At 35.5% G+C, this 19,295-nt stretch overlaps 1 protein-coding gene across 1 annotated transcript; it reads right to left on the reverse strand.

Annotated features, from left to right (window-relative positions):
* Positions 1-1,913: 1,913 nt before the first annotated feature.
* itgb2 (integrin, beta 2) lies at positions 1,914-15,451 on the reverse strand. The gene is made up of 16 exons (XM_082174676.1): positions 15,303-15,451; positions 12,878-12,935; positions 11,140-11,231; positions 10,258-10,450; positions 9,976-10,146; positions 9,662-9,903; positions 9,217-9,372; positions 7,947-8,042; positions 7,555-7,644; positions 7,299-7,433; positions 6,948-7,135; positions 5,293-5,525; positions 4,980-5,196; positions 4,411-4,616; positions 3,023-3,186; positions 1,914-2,892 (listed from the first exon to the last, which is right to left on the reverse strand). The coding sequence occupies exons 2-16, from the start codon at positions 12,930-12,932 to the stop codon at positions 2,824-2,826; spliced, it is 2,307 nt and encodes a 768-aa protein (XP_082030802.1). The 5' UTR covers positions 12,933-12,935; positions 15,303-15,451; the 3' UTR covers positions 1,914-2,823.
* Positions 15,452-19,295: the final 3,844 nt, after the last annotated feature.

The following is a 19,295-nucleotide window of genomic DNA, read 5'->3' on the forward strand; positions in this document are numbered from 1 at the left end:
CAGTTTATTTCAAGATTTTTTGATGAATAAAAAGTTCAAAAGAACAACATTTATTTGAAATAGAAATCATTTGCAACATTATACATTTCTTTACTGTCCCTAATCAATGTTTTTTTTCCGTCTTTACAAATTTTGCAACAATTCTGCATAGATGCTCACGACTGCCTATAATATCCCACTAATTCTGTGCAAGAAAGAATAAAAATGGCATCGGAGGGACTGTATGCACTTATGATGACTATGTACTGACTGTACTTGTAATTTTGTTTCTACTGAGAATAAAGCATTGCAGCCATTAAATATTTAGTTGTTTGTGTCTAAAGCTTTTTTTTCTTTCTTTTTTTAGATCATGAAACATGACATTATGGGACCTAGCCAGTCTAAAGCCATAGGATGCAACTTTTAAAGAAAAACGCTTGGACACAATCATTTCTGAGTGTTGACTGTCAGTGCTTCTTAAACAGGCAAAGAAAAGAGTTTTCGTCCCTTTGGATTGCGGATTAAACCATCAAAGTTGATTTAAATGTACTTAGCCAGACACACTTTTGCAGTATTCCCCCATGGAATATAAAAATCCCCCCCCCCCCCCCCCCCCCAAAAAAAAAAACAATCATAATCATGGATCTAAGAAGAGCAAATCTAAAACTCATCCAAATGATTATACAAACAACTTTTAAGTATCCGAGTATGTTTTCCATCATACATCCCAATATATGCAGATGGGTCTGAGTCTGGAGATCATGATTCAGCTGGCTTTGTGGTCAACCATCAGAAAAATGGAGTACAGATTCCTTATTATAGTTCAGTTTAGTATCATTTTGGCATATTAAAACTTCTCAACAGTGAAATTTCCTATTAATGACAGACTCAAAATCCTGTCATCAGACTCTGGCATCTTCCAAAAATGAACACCCAGCATGTGTGGAAATGTTAAATAGTTTGCGGTCCTCGGAGGCACAGAATTTTAAAGTAATTTTTTCTTAGGTACCACTGCCAGAGCAAGAAATTCAAGGAAATGAACAAGCTGATGCTGTGGCTAAGGAATCTTCATCTTCAGAGCTCAAAAAGTGCCCAATTCCACCCTCAGATCTCAAACTTATTATAACAAACAAACTTTACTAAATCAATCCTATGGTTGGTGTAAAGCGTTGTGTCCATTTTGAAAATCGCTGAGATCATAGTACCTATACGGGTGAAGATCCTCCTTTGTGCCCCTCGTTCCAAAATCCATTAATACTGAAGCATATTTTGATGGACTACGATAGTACGAGCTCGTTATTTTTCAGTTGACTCTTCTGAAAAGATTTTTAATGAAATAAGACCAGGGGCCGGTTGCATAAACCTCTAAGACTAGTCTTACAAGTTAGACATTTATTTTCTTTAAGACGGTTCATAGCTTTTTTAAATCAGTTGCATAAAAACGTAGATAAGCCTACTTTGATACCGAAAACTAAGACTGACTGCCCCTGACTAACTGCTAGTAGGTCATACTAGAACTTAAGACACTGTCTTAACATTATGGCTATGTTTATGTAACCGGCCGCTGGTCTAGCTTTAGAATTTTTATAAAATTTAAAAACTTATTTTAATCATTCCTTTTTTTATCTCTTTCTCGCCATGAATATAGCCAATGTAGCCGGCATGGTGTTAAAACTATAAACAAACAAATTGGCAAAGATTTAATTAAGGTCATGAAGCCCACATCACAACTACTACTGCTCTGTTATGGACCAGATGGTCAAAACGACTATAGTAAAAATATATCGATTTATTTAGTAATCTTCATTTATTTTTCTAGCTTTTATTTAAACTTTCTAAAGTATAAAGATTTAATATTTTCAGTGTTAAAATGGCGTTGTGCCATCAGAGATGCAAATGCATAGCCCAAATTTATAAAGGAACAAGGCAAATCCTGCAAATTACAGTTGTAATTTATTTATATTTAAGACATTTACAGAGCTCTTATATACAAACATATTCTAACACACTCCTAAATTGAATGTTATGAACATTGAAGAACCATTAGACATGTTACAATGCAAAGCTAAGCAAATTTTCAGCTCACAAGTCTATTATCTTAACAATGTGGCAAGCCATCATTTGTTCACCGCTCGTTTCATAACAGAGAATCCGTGAAATGCAGTATTACATAGTGATCTCATTAGTTTTCATAGCGATTTGCATCTGGACAGACATTGAAACATAAAAATATAAAGGCACTGAGAGCTTCTAAAGCATAAATGCTTTTACAAATGCACAACATCAGAGACAGAAATGTTTGAGATGCCCTTGTGAATTGAAATTGCCAAAATCTTTCCAAAGATCTTTCCCACACAGGTCACTCAGAAAACAGTGCCATCGAATGTTCTTGCTTATCATTAAGCGATACAGAAATATAATGACACATTTATTTATAAATTAATTCCAGATGGAACTTAGTAAAAGTAATGTTTGGACTTTTTAAATTACTGAATTTCATTGTAATCAAAGCTCAACAAGTATCAAATTTGATTTCGCTGTATATATTTCTCTGTACAAAATTTGAAAGAAAAACAAAAACATTTGAATGACACAAAAGAAAAAAGAAAACAGTATGTAAAATATTATGTATGTAATGCAGCTGAATATATTTAATCTAAATTATTGCAAATATAATAAAAACAATGTAGAAATTTATGTGAACAATGTAATTTATGAATTCACATAAAGATCGCAATGGACATTTTAAGCTATTTTATTTTATTGCATGATCATGCATCAGACCTGTAGATTAATTAATACACATCCACTTTCTACTTCATGTGTGTCAACTCCAACAAGTTTTCAAGAATCTCCAGAAAACGTTGGGTTTTGAACTGTGGTCGTAGCATTCTGGAATAATGGGTTGGTACCCTGTGGGAGGAGAGGAAAACAATCTACTTAATTAAAAAAAGCAGAAGCGTGAATAATTAACAGCTTTTGGCAGTTTTCTGAATATGAAGGGTAGGGGTTTTATTTTATGTATAAAGAAAACAGAACTTACAGATGTTTTTTCATGCTTTCTGTCTTTTTCAAATCTCCTCCATTCTCTAAGGTCGCTTGCATAGATAACTGCCTTGATGATGAGGAGGATTAGGAGACCAATCAACGCCACAGCTGCCAGAGATCCTCCCACGATGGCTGCTATGTTCGGCCCCACAGGACATTCTAACACAAGAAACATAAAGGTAGAACTTTTCTTTTTGCAGTTTCAAACAAGATATTTCCTGTAGCTCAAACAGTAGAGCGCTGGCGCTTGCAACGCCAAGGTCATGGGTTCGATTCCCAGGGAATGCAAGAACTGATAAGAATGTAAATGTGAACCTTGAAATGCAATGTGAGTCGCTTTGGATGAAAGCGTCTGCCAAATGCATAAATGTAATTATTTGTTTAAAATGGAATATTTGTCCAAATATGAAAAATCTGCCATTTACACACCCTCATATTGTTGCGAACCTACTGTTACTTATGCTCCAAAAAGGACAAAAAGCATTATAAAAAGTCCATATGACTACAGCTTTTACTTTTTTCCTTATAAACTATTGCTGTATAGAAAAGAATATTAGTATAAAGATTCTTCAGAAATTCTTCCCACACACACTCACACACACACACCCCATGTTTTCTTGTAGCTTTCCTGTAGCTCAGTGGTAAGAGCATTGCGTTAACAACGCAAGGTTGTGGGTTCGATCCCAGGGGATTGCATATACCTACAGTATGTATAAATGTATAGGATAACGCAATGTAAGTCGCTTTGGATAAAAGCGTCTGCCAAATGCATAAATGTAAATGTAATGTTTTCCTCATGGGGACCAAAAGATTTCCCCACAAGGATTTTGGATATTGCCATATTTGTGGGAAAAAATGTTGTCCCCACAACATGGGTATACCTACGCACACACACTCATTCTTGTACATCTAGCTTTATGAGGCCGCTTACCCTAACCTTACCCATCACAACTAAGTGCCTAACCCGAACCCTTACCCTAAACCTACCCTTAACCTCATTATAACCTTATCCCTAAAACCAAGTCTTGACCCTCAAACAGGCCTTTAAAGGGGTCTCAGAAAGTGAGGACCGGCCAAAATGTCCTCACTTTACTCTCTTTGTCCTCACTCCAGTGGTCTAAAACTCAAACTGGTCCTCACAAAGATAGTTGTACAAGTACACACACACACACACACACACACACACACACACACACACACACACACACACACACACACACACACACACACACACACACACACACACACACACACACACACACACACACACACACACACACACACACACACACAGGGTTTGAAATGACATGAGGGTCAATAATGAAAGAACCCAATTAACTAGTACATGTTTCAATATTTCAGGAATGGTGTCAGAGACTATACCTCTGTCTTCGAGGACATTTATATAGTACTTGTCGAATCCAAGCTGTTCTTTCATTGTGAATGACATCCAGCAGCCCGCGCTATCTTTGACTCGACAGTCGCTCTTGAGTAATTTTTCAGCCTTCGCAAGACTCAGATGACCACAGGATAAAGAGCAGTTCTTTTCAAACGGACCGGTCCCAAAGGCCATACATTCAACACAACTCCTGCAATAGGTCAGGAATATTTGAATAATTTTTAAATACATATTAAAATATAAAACATAACATTTAATAAACAGAGTTGTATTTATATTTTATATTATTATATTTAATATATGTATATTATTGATATATTGCAAACAACTAATTAAAATACAACTTGAAAATACCATCATTTATATAACTGAGAAAACGTGAAATGGATCATTTAAATAAATCGTCCATATTAACTGATTTACTAAATGAATCAGAATTCTGTAGCTAAATTAGTAGTTTTAGTATGAAATTAAGGAAGAACGTGTATTTAAAGTAATCATTTGTATTTATAGGGTGGCTTTGTAAAGGTCAAGGTCACACAAGTTTTCTTACCCTGACTGTTGACATGGACGTTGACAAGTAGAACACGTTTCGCAGTAGGGCCCCTTGTATCCTCTCTCACATTCACACTGGTTACATACACATTTACCACGGTTAAAACAAACATTCCCGTCCCTCTTGCAAGACTCATCAGATTTTTGACAGTGACACGCTGTTCCCTCATAGCCAGCTTTACACTCACATTCACCACATTTGCATGTGCCTTGACCTGTAAAAAGTAAAAAACATTACACGTAAATTATTACAAAAAATGACAAAAATAAACTGTGAAGCACTAAAATATGAGCCTTTCCACACAAATCACCTGCACACAGTATATTGTTAAATTTTTCACAGTGCTCATCGTCACATTGACAGTGTTCGCCATAGAAATTGCCACCGGCCTCTGTGATATGGCACTGACACCGTCCACAAACACAATCTCCTTTTCCTTCGCATTCTGTCCCGTTGTCTTTCCGGCACTGTTTTTTCAGTGAAGCCTCGTCCTTTTCGCCTAGTTTGCACTCACAGAGCTGTCCTAAGAAACCAGTATTACACCTGCGGACATGGGGAGGTTGCTTATGTTAGTCATATGTAATAGACCGTCTGTCAGTTTGTGTGTACTGGAAAAAGTTTTTTCTGGATGTCAATGTATGCATCTGCATCTTTGCATCTTCACTTTGTAAAACACACATAATGATTTTAATAATGTACAAACTCCTAAACCTAAAACTAACCATTACAGAAAACTTTCAGCATTTTCATTTTTAAATTTTCAAGCCATTTTCCTCATGGGGACCAAAAAAAATTCCTCACAAGGTCAAAAATTACTGGTATTACTATCCTTGTGGGGAAACTTGTTCCCCATAACGCAGGGAGTTCCAGGTGTACACACACACACACACACGTGTATATAAAGATTTTTAATGTTTTTAAAATAAGTCTCTTATGCTTGCCAAGGCTGCATTTATTTGATTAAAAATACAAAAAAATATATATATATTTTGACAATTTAAAAGAACTGTTTTCTACGTTAATATGTAATTTATTCCTGTGATCAAAGCTGAATTTTCAGCATCATTACTCCAGTCTTCAGTGTCACATGATCCTTCAGAAATCATACTGATATGCTAATTTAATGTTCAAAAAACATTAATTATTATTATCAATCTTGAAAACAGTTAATTTCATTTAGCATATTTCATTTAGTTAAAATAGGATCTTTTGTAACATTATAAATGTCTTTACTGTAACTTTTGATCAATTTAATGCATCCTTTCTGAATAAAAGTATTAATAAAAGTAAAAGTATTGAACGGTATAGTGTATTATGTTACAAAAGCAATGTTGTTCTTTTGAATTTTCTATTCATCAAAGAATCCAGGAAGAAAAAAAAATTACACAACTCTTTTCAACACTGATAATAATAATAAATGTTTCTTGAGCAGCAAATCAGCATATTAGAATGATTTAAAGACTATGTAAAGCAACTGTAGTTATGATGCTTTGATGCAAAGAAAATTCAGCTTTGCATCACAGGATTAAATTATATTTAAAAAATATATTCAAATTGAAAAGTTATTTTAAATTGTAATTAGGAAGTATTTGTTGGGACCATTAGGTTTTTTTTTTTATGCAACTAAAGCATAAATAAATACTGTATAAAGACTAATTAGACTAAATACTTAATGGTAATTTATTTTGCTATCTTTACTTTTGTTGTATTATTATAACTACAGTACTTTGCAATGAGAATCTAATGAGATTCACCATTAAGACTATTTGGATTTAAGAATTCGTGGGAGAAAATATTATTATTTGTCATGAAAATTATCAAAACATTTTGTATGCAAAATATAATTTCTTATTTTATGTATTTATTTTTATTGATATATGACCCAGACATGTTGTTGGCATGTTTAATATCAGTAAAACGTGATGAAAAAGAAGACATTTAGAGTAAATTATAATTTTCTGTTACCTGCAGCTGCCACATTCGACTCTACCGTTTCCCCCACAGTGAGGATGATTTTCTTTCATATCATCACATTCACATTCGCATCGAGTCTGAACGGTCACTTTCAGTTTTTCATTAAAGCCTAATGGCCCAATGAGGAAGCTCTGACTGGCAATGCATTGGTCTACTGTTACTGTCACGTTAAAAGTCACCTGAAAGGATTAAAGTAAGAGTAAGGTCATTTACAAAGTTTAAAGTCATGTATTATTGCATTTGCTAAATCTGCAGAAAGGATAACTCAAGATTTGCATCTGCACTAGCATTAATGATCTGTCTACCTTTAGGTTGTGTGTGCTAGTGTCTAATCTTACTCACATCCTGTCCGATGTTCACGTTATCACACTTCCCCCTGTCACTGGGTTTTTCTCCACCTTGACAGTTTGATGAGTATTTCACAGATACGAAATTTGGGAGGGCATCATGAGCCATGATCACTTCAGAGGTTAAGTTCTGTTCAAACCCCATAGGACATTGATAAGGGTGTTAAACACAGAAAAGCTCTCTCATTATAATGTTTTATTTCTCCAGCCTTTAAAAAGACAAGGATTGTGCAGATTGGAAATGAACTCACATTGTATGCATCCACAATTAGTTTGACAACGTTGCTGGAGTCGTCAGAAAGCACTCCTACTGCAGATTTAGGGATCAGTCTGCTCAGCTCCTATTAAAGAACATACAACTGTGGTCAGGTACACCAATATACTTCTTCTACTTCTATTACTACTACTACTATGTGGATTGTGCTTAAATGACACAAAGTAAAAGGAGAAGGTGTTATAATTTATTCGCCAAACGTAACTACAAAAAGAATCACTCTCAGACACTCCCAATCTGCCAATAATGGCTGGGCAATGTGTTTAAAGTGCCGCTGAGTCACTTGTTTTCACTTTTGATAACTTATTATAGCCTTTTCCCTCCAGAAAATCTATTTTCTTATTTTAGATATAAGCATGTTTTACTTACTGTGTACACAGGTTCCATTTTTTTAGTGACAGCAAAAATTGGTTGTATGTTTTGCTCCTCCAGCTTGCGAGCTATCTGTCCTACAGATGGGTAGTCCTGAAAACATAGATCATTTAATAGTTGTTATATTTTCACATATATCAAGGTGATACTGTAGTATCTAAAACATAAATACAGTATGTAGAGATGCACACGTTTACAAATTTGTTGAGGTATTTACTGTAGATACTTGAATTAGTGGAATTCAAAGATTGATTGTCTAGTATATAATAATGATTAATAATAATAATTTGTTACATTTATATAGCGCTTTTTCTGAGACCTCAAAGCGCTTTACATAGAAGGGGGGAATCTCCTCAACCACCACCAATGTGCAGCATCCACTTGGATGATGCGACGGCAGCCATATTGCGCCAGAACGCCCACCACACACCAGCTTACTGGTGGAGAGGAGACAGAGCGATGAAGCCAATCAGTATATCGGGATGATTAGGAGGCCATGATTGACAGAGGCCAAGGGGCAAATTTGGCCAGGATGCCGGGGTTACACCCCTACTCTTTTTCGAAGGACATCCTGGGATTTTTAATGACCACAGAGAGTCAGGACCTCGGTTTAACGTATCATCCGAAGGACGGTGCTCTTTTGGCAGTATAGTGTCCCCGTCACTACACTGGGGCGTTAGGACCCACACAGACCACAGGGTGAGCGCCCCCTGCTGGCCTCACTAACACCTCTTCCAGTATACAGTATTATTACTGTATACTGTACATAATTTGTCAGTGTCTATCCAAATGTACAAAATTTACATTTAAACTTGCCTTGGAGCAGTGTTATTTTAGTATCATTGATATACTTTTTTTTTTTTTTTGTCTATATGAAGAGTTCAGATGCAAAAGCCTCTAAATGCCATCTGAAATTTTCTTATAGAATGATCCTTTTTATCAAGCTCGTATATTTAAATTCAATAATTTCACTTAAATGGCTATGAAGATTACCTATTAATTGTCATTTAAGTGAAATTACTGAACTTAAATATACAAGCTTGATAAAAATGATCATTCTATAAGAAAATTTCAGATGGCATTTAGAGGCTTTTGCATCTGAACTCTTCATATACTTTATATTTCAGTTAATGTTTATTTTATTTCAAGTTATGAAATTATAAAAAATCTTTGTTTTTAATTTTAGATTATAACCCTGCTGTGGAACTTTCTGGTGTAGTTCAAATGTTTTTCAGAATTAAAGTTATTCAGAAGTATTAAATCATACCCAGAAGTTGCTCTTGCTGTACTTGTTATCGACCAGCTGACAGGTTTCTTTGTTTGGTTCCAGAATGGCAGCGAGTTTTCCATCCCCTGCCATGTGGAAGCCGTCATCAGTAGCCAGCACCAGCAGCCGAGTGCTGTTTCCCCAACCAATCTCATTCTGTGCACAGGTAACACATTTACTTTATTTACTCACATGATATAGAACGTCATGCATGAATCAGGCTTCATCTAACGTAATGCTCATTTGCATTATATATAATGAAGCACAAAGAAATTCTCTACAGGTTTCATGTACTGTAAGTATTTAAGCCTGTTTCTCACAGCATGACATGTATTTCCCATTCTTTTGCACACAGCGTGGATGATGCAATCTGTTAAAATGGCTGCCAAAATAAATGTCTACCACTTATGCATGCTTATGTGGTGTGAAACGTTTTAAATCTCACCACGCAGACCGCGGCTTGCATGATGGCATCCAGGCTTCCCTCCGGAGGGTCCAGGTTTCCAGATATATGCTGCTTGTCTACCATATTTTTAAACAGATTCCCATCTTTTGTCAGTGAAAGCACATGCTGAAAGCCAAATGCTGGCTGGCATGGTTCAGTTTTAATCGCGCATGGCTGTTTGAGCTTCTCTTCATTGGTGTCGGTGTATGGAAGAAGAGTTTTGTCGACAAACGAACCGAATCCTGCATCAGGAAAGTTGGTTAATGAAGCCATTGCCATAACAATTCAACTCTGATTGAGATATACATGCTTACCTATTCTGGCATTGCCCGTAATTTTAGTGAGCTCTTTGAGTAAACTATTTCCCAGATTTTTCACATTCATCAAATCATCTTTCATAGAGTAGGAGAGATCCATTAGGTAGTAAAGATCTACAGGATAGCCTACAGCCCTTTTGAATTGTATTTGAAAAGTGTGGGGCATCCCTAAGAAAACAACACAATTAGTCATCTGTATTCTTTGAAAGTCAGTCTCAAACTTACATTAAAAAAGTCATTGTTTTGGTCAATACAGTAGTTTGTAAGTATATAACATACCTGGTCTAAGATCTAGACGTATTTCTTGTGGTTGGATCTGCACTGGATTTTCACCAGTAGTCAGGGGCTTGTTTAAATCCTTATGCATATTGTTTTTAGGATTTATTATGCTATTGGGTGAACATCCTCTATTTATAAGAAAGGCTACAGTGTCACAACGTGCTGCTTCCTGCTCCCCAGTCTTGGTGAAATTCTGTTGTTTGAATAAGACAAACAGCAGGATTTGAAGAAGATGCAATGTGGAATTCAATATGCTTTGAATTGAAAAAGCTGTTGAGAATTAGACAGACCAGCATTTCATTACTAATGTTGGAGATCAAATAGTTGACCATCTGAGACATATTGCACACAAAAGTTGAAGGCACTTATGAAATTTCCTGGCATTGTCTGACAACAATGAAACTTTGAGAGTTTGACTTTTTATCAATAAATATAATTGATTTTTAAAAGGTATTGGGTTGATATTATGAGTGCTTGTGATGAAGTATTGATCGAGTTCTGTTTGAGGCACTTAGCAAGCAAGAAATTCATGAGCAGAACTTTGCTTTTATCTCTGAAATTATCATCACTTGTTACTTTCAAACTGCTGTGCCATATTTTGGAAGTATTTTCTATGCTTATCAATTAGTGTGCCCCCCCCCAATGGGCCCCCATTTATTCTGACCAAGAATAAATACATGATTCTTGGTCAGAATAAACTGGACCAAACTTTATACCGTAAGTCAAATTATAACTTTGTGAGAGAGACTAGGGATTGAAATTGTTGAAACTACTTTAAATTACGTTATATTAGCATGAGTAGTGTTAATACATTTGGACTGAGTTCAGACAGTCAGTTCTTTTCTGAAGGGCAATTAAATTGAACCATAAAGCAGGGCTTACCAAGTCTTTACACCAGGCACAGCCGGGCCCGGACTTGATACAGTCTCCACATGAGTTTACTGAAGCTTTTAAGCATTGCTCCTGAGTGTAGACTGCAACAAACAGATTTAACTTCAGTTATGTCTTTAAACAGTCTATTTTGTTTGCATGATTCAGCATTCTGGATATTTGATATGTTATGATTGATGTAGTTCACCTAAAAATGAAAATAAAAATTCTGTCATTAATTACTCACCCTCATGTCGTTCCAAACCCTTTAGACTTTTGATTATTTTCTGAACACAAATGAAGATCTTTTTGATGAAATCTGAGAGTTTTCTGTCCCTCCATTGACAGCTGCGCAACTACCACTTTGACGCTTCAAAAAGTTTATAAAGAGATCGTAATCCGATCGCTTTATATGATGAACTGATTGAATTTAGGCTTTTATTCACATATACACATTGATCAGCGAACATAAACAAAAGCTCAACCGAACCTGCTTGACGTGTGAGAACAAACCTCATTGGTTCTTGCAGAAGCTCAAACGTCCTTCGTAACACGAGAATGAACCTCATTGGTTCTTGCAGAAGCTCAAACGTCCTTCGTAACACGAGAATGAACCTCATTGGTTCTCGCACGTCAAGCGCACATACTTCCGTTTACCACAACTGAAGTGTGAGTTGATGAATGTTTATATGTGAATAAAAGCCTAAATTAAATCTGTTCATCATATAAAGCAATTGAGTCTCCTCAGAACATTTTTACTAAACCGCTCAATTCACATGGATTAGTTATACGATCTCTTTATGAACTTTTTGAGGCATCAAAGTGGTAGTTGCGCAGCTGTCAATGACAATGGAGAGACAGAAAGCTCTTAGATTTCATCAAAAAGATCTTCATTTGTGTTCCGAAGGTGAACGAAGGTTTTACAGGTTTGAAACGACATGAGGGAGAGTAATTAATGACAGAATTAGAATTTTTGGGTGAACTAACCCTTTAACAGACACAAATACAAATTTCATTTATTTGTGAGACACAGGCTTTGTTCCAAAACCTAGTGTAGGCAGCATTTCATAGCATTTGACTGAAGACTTTTCCAAAAGGTATGCAGTAGGCTATTAATATACCTTCTTTGACACATTCTTCAAATTCTAAAGAGAAATTTCAATAAGTACACAATTGTTCAAAAATGTGTAGTTGGTACGATTTGTTTTAATGCCATTAATAAAAAAATCCAGTAAAAACAGAAATATTGTCAAATGCTATTACAATTGAACTGTTTTCTATATATTATAAATGTAATTTATTCTTATGATGGCAAAGCAACCATTACTCCAGTCTTCAGTGTCACATGATCCTTGAGAAATCTTTTGATCATTTTAACGTGTCCTTGCTAAATAAAAAAGTATCTTTCAAAAAAAAACAACAAAAAAAAAACTTACTGACCCCAAACTTTAAATGCCAAACTATAGAAATCACTTGTTCTCTGCAGCTCACTAGGTTTTGGAACAGTGGCACAATTCTTTAAAAGAGGCAGGCCGAGATGGACAGCTGTGTCCAAATCTGAAGGTAGCTGCCCTGTACTCTCTTTGTTTTTGTATGAACTGCAGGCACAGGATCATGGGATATTATAGGCAAGAAATGAGGCTTTGCAAACATTGGCGTAATGCCTTCCCACCTCCTTATGCTACCTGTATTGTTCAGGTTTCAAACACAGCTGTGAATCCAGTTTAAGGACATTTGCACATGTACCTACCCTGTCTTCCCACCAACAGCAGGAGAAGTCCCCTCAGACACACCGACTGAAGCATTTCCTAATTTAAAACAGTATTCTTTATTATCATAGTTCCTTATTTTCAGCATCCCAAACAACTATTGAAAATGAAACGAGAAATGAGATTGCAGTTGCTATATGTGACCCTGGATCACAAAACCAGTCACATGTCACACGGGTATATTTGTGGCAATAGCCAACAATACATTGTATGGGTCAAAATGATCTATTATTCTTTTATGGCAAAAATCATTAGGCTATTAAGTAAAGATCATGTTTCATGAAGATATTTAGTCAATTTCCTACCGTAAATATATATATAAAAAAATTTTTTGTGTGTGTGTGTGTGAGTGAATGCAGCACAATCGCAAACATAAATGGACAACTTAAAAGGCGATTTTCTCAATGTTTCGATTTTTTTGCACCCTCAGATTCCAGGTTTTCAAATAGTTGCATCCCGGCCAAATATTAGTCCTATGCTAACAAACCATACATCAATGGAAAGCTATTTTATTATTTATTACTTCAGCTTTCAGAAGATGTATAAATCTCATTTTCAAAAAATTGACCCATGTGACTGGTTTTGTAGTCCAGATTCACATTTGTTAAATAATGCAATGAAAACTTTTCTACGCCGGAGCAGTTTTGCAGCAGCTGTGCAAGGTGCTGCACAGAAAGTGTGAACTTGAAAAGAAATTGCAGTCGCCAATATGATGTGTGGGTAACACATCTCAGAAGGGGATGACATTGACGGTCTATAGACTGCCATAGACGGTTAAGGGATCTGTGTGCTTGCCATTTGTTCATCATGGTTTTATCGCATCACCCAATGAAACATGCTTACTTTCTCACACAGAGAGCTATATTTAGATTCCAAAGTGAGAAGTTATACACCCCTTTCCGTGTTGTGAATGCTTAAACGGATAGCTTGTTTGAAAATGAAAATTTTCCTGCTTGACTTTGTTTCTTCCATGAAAAACAAAAGAGAAGTTATTAGAAAGAATGGCTTTCTGATTACCACACAATGGAAGTTTGGATTTTTATTGTCTGTATAGGCCTACTGTCAAGCTCAAATCATATAATGCACACTGTACAACTTTATGATAGCCTACTTTTATGATGTTTTTTGTCCATTTTTGAGCTTGACAGTGTAAATAACCATTCATTTTGTTTTATGGTAAAAAGCAGCATGGTGATTTTACCAAGCATCTTATTTTGTGTTTCACAGAAGAAAGAAAATAATACTCTGTTGAACAACATAATGACAGAATATTCATTGTTTTTGTTACCTATTCCTTTAATATAGTGTCTTAATTATAGCCATTATAGTTATTTAGAGAATTCTCCTTACTCCTTAATGACAAATATTGCAAGAATTAGATGCTTTGTTTCCAGATAAGACTTAGAGAAACTTGTGCATGCTTTCATCGCCAGCAGGGTGGATTATTGTAATGGACTCCTCACTGGCCTTCCCAAAAAGACCATAAGACAGTTGCAGCTCATACAGAACGCTGCCGCCAGGATTCTGAGCAGAACCAGAAAATATGAACATATCACACCAGTCCTCAGGTCTTTACACTGGCTCCCAGTTAGATTTAGGATTGATTTTAAAGTATTATTACTATATATAAATCATTCAATGGCCTAGGACCTCAATACATTGCAGATATGCTCACTGAATATAAACCCAACAGATCACTCAGATCATTAGGATCACATCAACTAGAAATACCAAGGGTTCACTCTAAGCATGGCGAGTCTGCTTTTAGCTATTATGCCAGCCACAGCTGGAACCAGCTTCCAGAAGAGATCAGATGTGCTCCTACAGTAGTCACATTCAAATCCAGACTCAAAACACTTCTGTTTCGCTGTGCATTTACTGAATGAGCACTGCGCCGCTGTTCGTCCGACTGTTTGTACTGTAGGCCTACTGTATTTTATTTTATTTTTCTAAACTGTTTTAATTATTCTTATTTCTTTTAATTATTTTAATTTCTTCTATGTAAAGCACTTTGAATTGCCATTGTGTATGAAATGTGCTATATAAATAAACTTGCCTTGCCTTACTGTATAAAGTGATAAAATGTAGTAAAATCTCAGTGTTTACTTATTCCAGATATGCATTTGAATTAGAGTGTGAATGTCTGAGATCTCTATAACTTAAACCCAAATAAAACACTTTTCATTTTAAATGTTGTAAATCATCATCAAGAAAATATTTAGTTTGAGTGGATTATTGAACGGTTAAGCGGATCAAAACTATAGCTGTCTGTTCCTTATAGCTACAGCAACTACTGTCCAAAAACACTGATAAGAATAAGAATTATAATACAATTATTTAGTCATGCACATTCTTTGTTAAAACTAGTAAAAACGTAAAGTATTTAACAAGCCTTAGCCTACTTACTTTTGTCGAAATGCAACGCCCTAGAGAGATACAACCGTTATGTGGCTATGAGATGTTTTTGGTTTCCTCAAACGTTGCCTCAAAATGAAAAGAAAGTTAGCAAACTTCTGCTCATGACAGGAAAGCAGAGAGGAAGTGTACAGTGATGTAAGTCTCAGGGCTGTGCCGATAAACTTGACAACTGCAGCAACGCTGTTGTTAAGCGTCACTGCGGTGGTCCGCCAAAACTAATGATTATTATTATTTATTTATTTTTATTTATTTTTTTGGGATGTTAGGCTAATGCTGTTTTACATGAATATTATGAGAAATGATGGGGGGTGGGTCAATGGGGAGATGAGACGATGCAAATCGAAACCACAAGTTCAACAAGAGTTGGAAGTAACTAGTTTAATTCACAATAAAAGTTTTACAATATGAATGTTACTGAGCGCATTAGGCTACTATAACCATTTTTGATGCAAACTGCCATAATTTACTTTCTCGTATCCATTTTCCACCTTCTCTTTACACTTGCTGTTGTGCGTTTTAGACACACACACACACACACACACACACACACACACACACACACACACACACACACACACACACACACACACACACACACACACACACACACACACACACACACACACACACACACACACACACACACACACACACACATATATATATATAAAATAAGCTCTTCTGCTACTTCTACTTCTGCTCTAGCTTACTAGGAAACTGTGTGGTCCGAGTATTGTTGGCTCTTGCGATGTTCCTTATTTGTAATTTGCTTTGAATAAAACCACCTCCTAGTCGTTAGTCTGAACAGCTACAGTAACATACATAGTTGATAATAACTGTGGATGTACTAAAACTGTGGTACATGGAGTGCTACTATGTGGTGGTATGCAACATAACTCTGGAAATTCATCAAAATAAAAATATACATCTCATTCAAAATGTTATGCTATTTTTGCATGTTTTATTTCTAATGTCTGATTTTAATTTTAATATTAATACAACTTTATGCACCAGTTAGACTCTTGCAAAGACCAAATTTTTACATTGACAGTGCCGGATCTGAATAGGTAATACTTTCTTTATGTTGCAGCAATATGGTCTTCAAGACTGTGCACCAAATTTTATTTTATTTTATTTTGATGTCCTTAAATTATTTGAGCTTGATTTCCTGAAGAAGAGTGGTTTGTGTTTGATGTTTAAATATAATCAATACTCTGTTTAGAAAAGAAAAGAAAAGAAAGAAAGAATTAAATCAGAAGTGCAATATTTGAAATAATAGGTCTGAATTATTGCATAACTTATTCTGTGCTCATTTTAAATGCTGCTTTGGTAAGATCCTTCCACAGATCTACAAAGGGCCAATAGAGGAACTCTATTTATACTTCCTTGTTGAGTACACTGTAAAAAATTTGCTGTAGTTATGCAGCTGCTTGCCAGTAACTTACTGTAGATTTAAATTTATGTTATTTACTGGCAACAGTTTGTTCAAAGTTAAATGAACATTAAACATTAACAAGTCTTTGTCTTTACAGAATAAAATTATAAAATAACAATCTAATGCAAAGCATTCTGGGAACCAGAAATCTTCATCAACCTTTTTCTGTTTTTTTTTCCTTCAGGTTTTGGTTCCCAGAATGCTTTGCATGAGGCTGTTATTTTAGTTTTATTATGTAAAGATAAAGACTTGTTAATGTTTAATGTTCATTTAATTTTGAACAAATTGTTGCCAGTAAATAACATCAATTTAAATCTACAGTAAGTTACTGGCAAGTAGCTGCCAGTAATACTGTAATTTCTACAGTTTTTTCTAACAGTGTACTGGAAGAATATTGGTAATCAAAATATTGTGTGTTGTAAAATGTCCTTAAAGTCACCATGAAATCAAAATTGACAATTGTTGCACAATTTTGCAGTGCTCATTATTAATGATTAATCCGTGCACATCATTATTATTTTTTTAATTCATATGCCCTAATAAACTTTAATCAAAAACTTTAACCTCCCCTCCCCCTTGAAATGATGTCTATTCTCTTCATGACGTGTGTCTCGATGGAAGGTGGGGCTATATATCCTGTCATCTTCCTTCATTTAGCCAGCAAACTTCCTATGATCCGATCAATTCCAGAAGGACGAAATCAAATCCTGCCCTACAATCAAATCTCATTCCAGAAGCAGTTTCACACATATATACATAACAATAGGGAATAAAAGACTCACAACTCCCGTTACATGCCGACTTGGTGGTTTTGGGATTGAAAACCACTGTGTTAATGTCTTCATTTGTTAGAAAATTGTGGAGGATCGTTACTTGATAATCTTTGCAGCTTATGGGCTTTTTGGTCTATGAAGTTTTGCCCTCTTACATTTTTTTCCCATAGTACTGGAAAATACTAGTGAATTTTGAATGACAAAATTTTCAGCAGGCCAATGCAAGATACAAATAACAGTCATTAAATGCTGAGTGCTGACTTCCTGTGACGGTTAACACCTCAGAGTAAAACGATGGATGAACGTGATACTGAACATGTAAAAGTTGATACTACCTTCATCCTAAACTAGAATACTTTCTGTCTCCTTGTGTGGTGGATAGAAAATAATGATTACTAGTTTCTGAATAAGGAAGTTAAACCACAAAGAGGGAAGTAACTGGTGTTCTCTTTAATTTTTTTTTTTTTTTTAAAGTGGGTGGAGTGCTGTTGACAGTCACCAGTCATATATTTTGCAACATTTTCTGTGAAATTACTTTTATACATGTATTTTTGAGTAAACCATACAATGGTTTCATACAATAAAAATAAAAATAAAAATAAAAAAAGAATCCTGCAAAGTTGAAAGTTAGTTGACAACAGTCATTATTTTTGATTGTTAATGTCAGACTTCACAGTTTTTGTTTTATATATTTGTAGTGTATCCTTATCAACTAACAATCTGCCTGTCAAGCACAAAACAGGGCACTTTTTTCCAGAATTTGCTAAGTTGCCCTAATAAGTAAACCACAGACAATAGTTTTGTGAGGAGCTGTGAAAAAAAATTACACCACATGAAGGGTGTAGCCTAATGTTTTTTTCCGCATGTTTCTGAATCGTGGAAATAGCACCATCTAGTGAGAAGTGTGGACAATCTGGGCATTACTTCTGAATAAATAAAGCCATTCATTCATAATGTTTCTGCAACTAAAACTCTTTAAGAATGTGAAGATGATTCCCATCATTCTTGTGTTGATGACTGAGTGCAAGTGCTTGAAGTAATAGCTTAGATAATGTCCTCCACAACACTGAGACTTTATGATACTCTTGCATAGTCAGCTCTGTCCCATTTCCCAAACAATGAGTGGTGCCGGTTTACAACTTACTCGATTCACAATAATTGAACAAAGTACAGATAAAGTGATATTGAGAAAGCACATGGGTTGATGTTTGTTGTTTTGAGATCTGTCTCCTGCTTACTGGGAGCTGATACGGAGTAAAACATTTCTCCAAATCAACACAAACAGTGGCAAGGTGATGTATTTACCTAAAAGATGAAAAATAAATAAAAATCTGCATTCATTGACATAGGCTACTACACCAGTACTGATCAAATATGTTTATTCTCTCCACCCACAACTTAGATGGATAAATAGGGTCTGCACTCAACCATCATAGACTCCTGGTTTTGAAAGAGCCTCTGCTTGAGCTTCTATCACTTCAAATCTTCCAGAACACTCCAACTGAAAGCACCAGCTGCTCTTCTTCTTCCAGCAACTAAAAATGAGGTGGTTTCTGCTCTTCCCTGAATGACTTGTGGACTGGGCTCGTGGCACATACTGGTACCTGTTTGGAAGGAGAAGTGGACTTGTGCAAGATGTCCATCAGTCCTCAAAGCTCACTAGCTATAGATGAAAAAAAAAAAAAATTAAAGGTAAGTCAGCTTAAAGCCACACTAAGTAGAAATTGTGTTTTTGTCAAACAGCGACCCCTAGAGTCGCTGTGGAATACTTGC

The sequence above is a fragment of the Leuciscus leuciscus genome, assembly GCF_965113295.1.
Source record: "Leuciscus leuciscus genome assembly, chromosome: 7".
NCBI classification, from domain to species: Eukaryota; Metazoa; Chordata; class Actinopteri; order Cypriniformes; family Leuciscidae; genus Leuciscus; species Leuciscus leuciscus.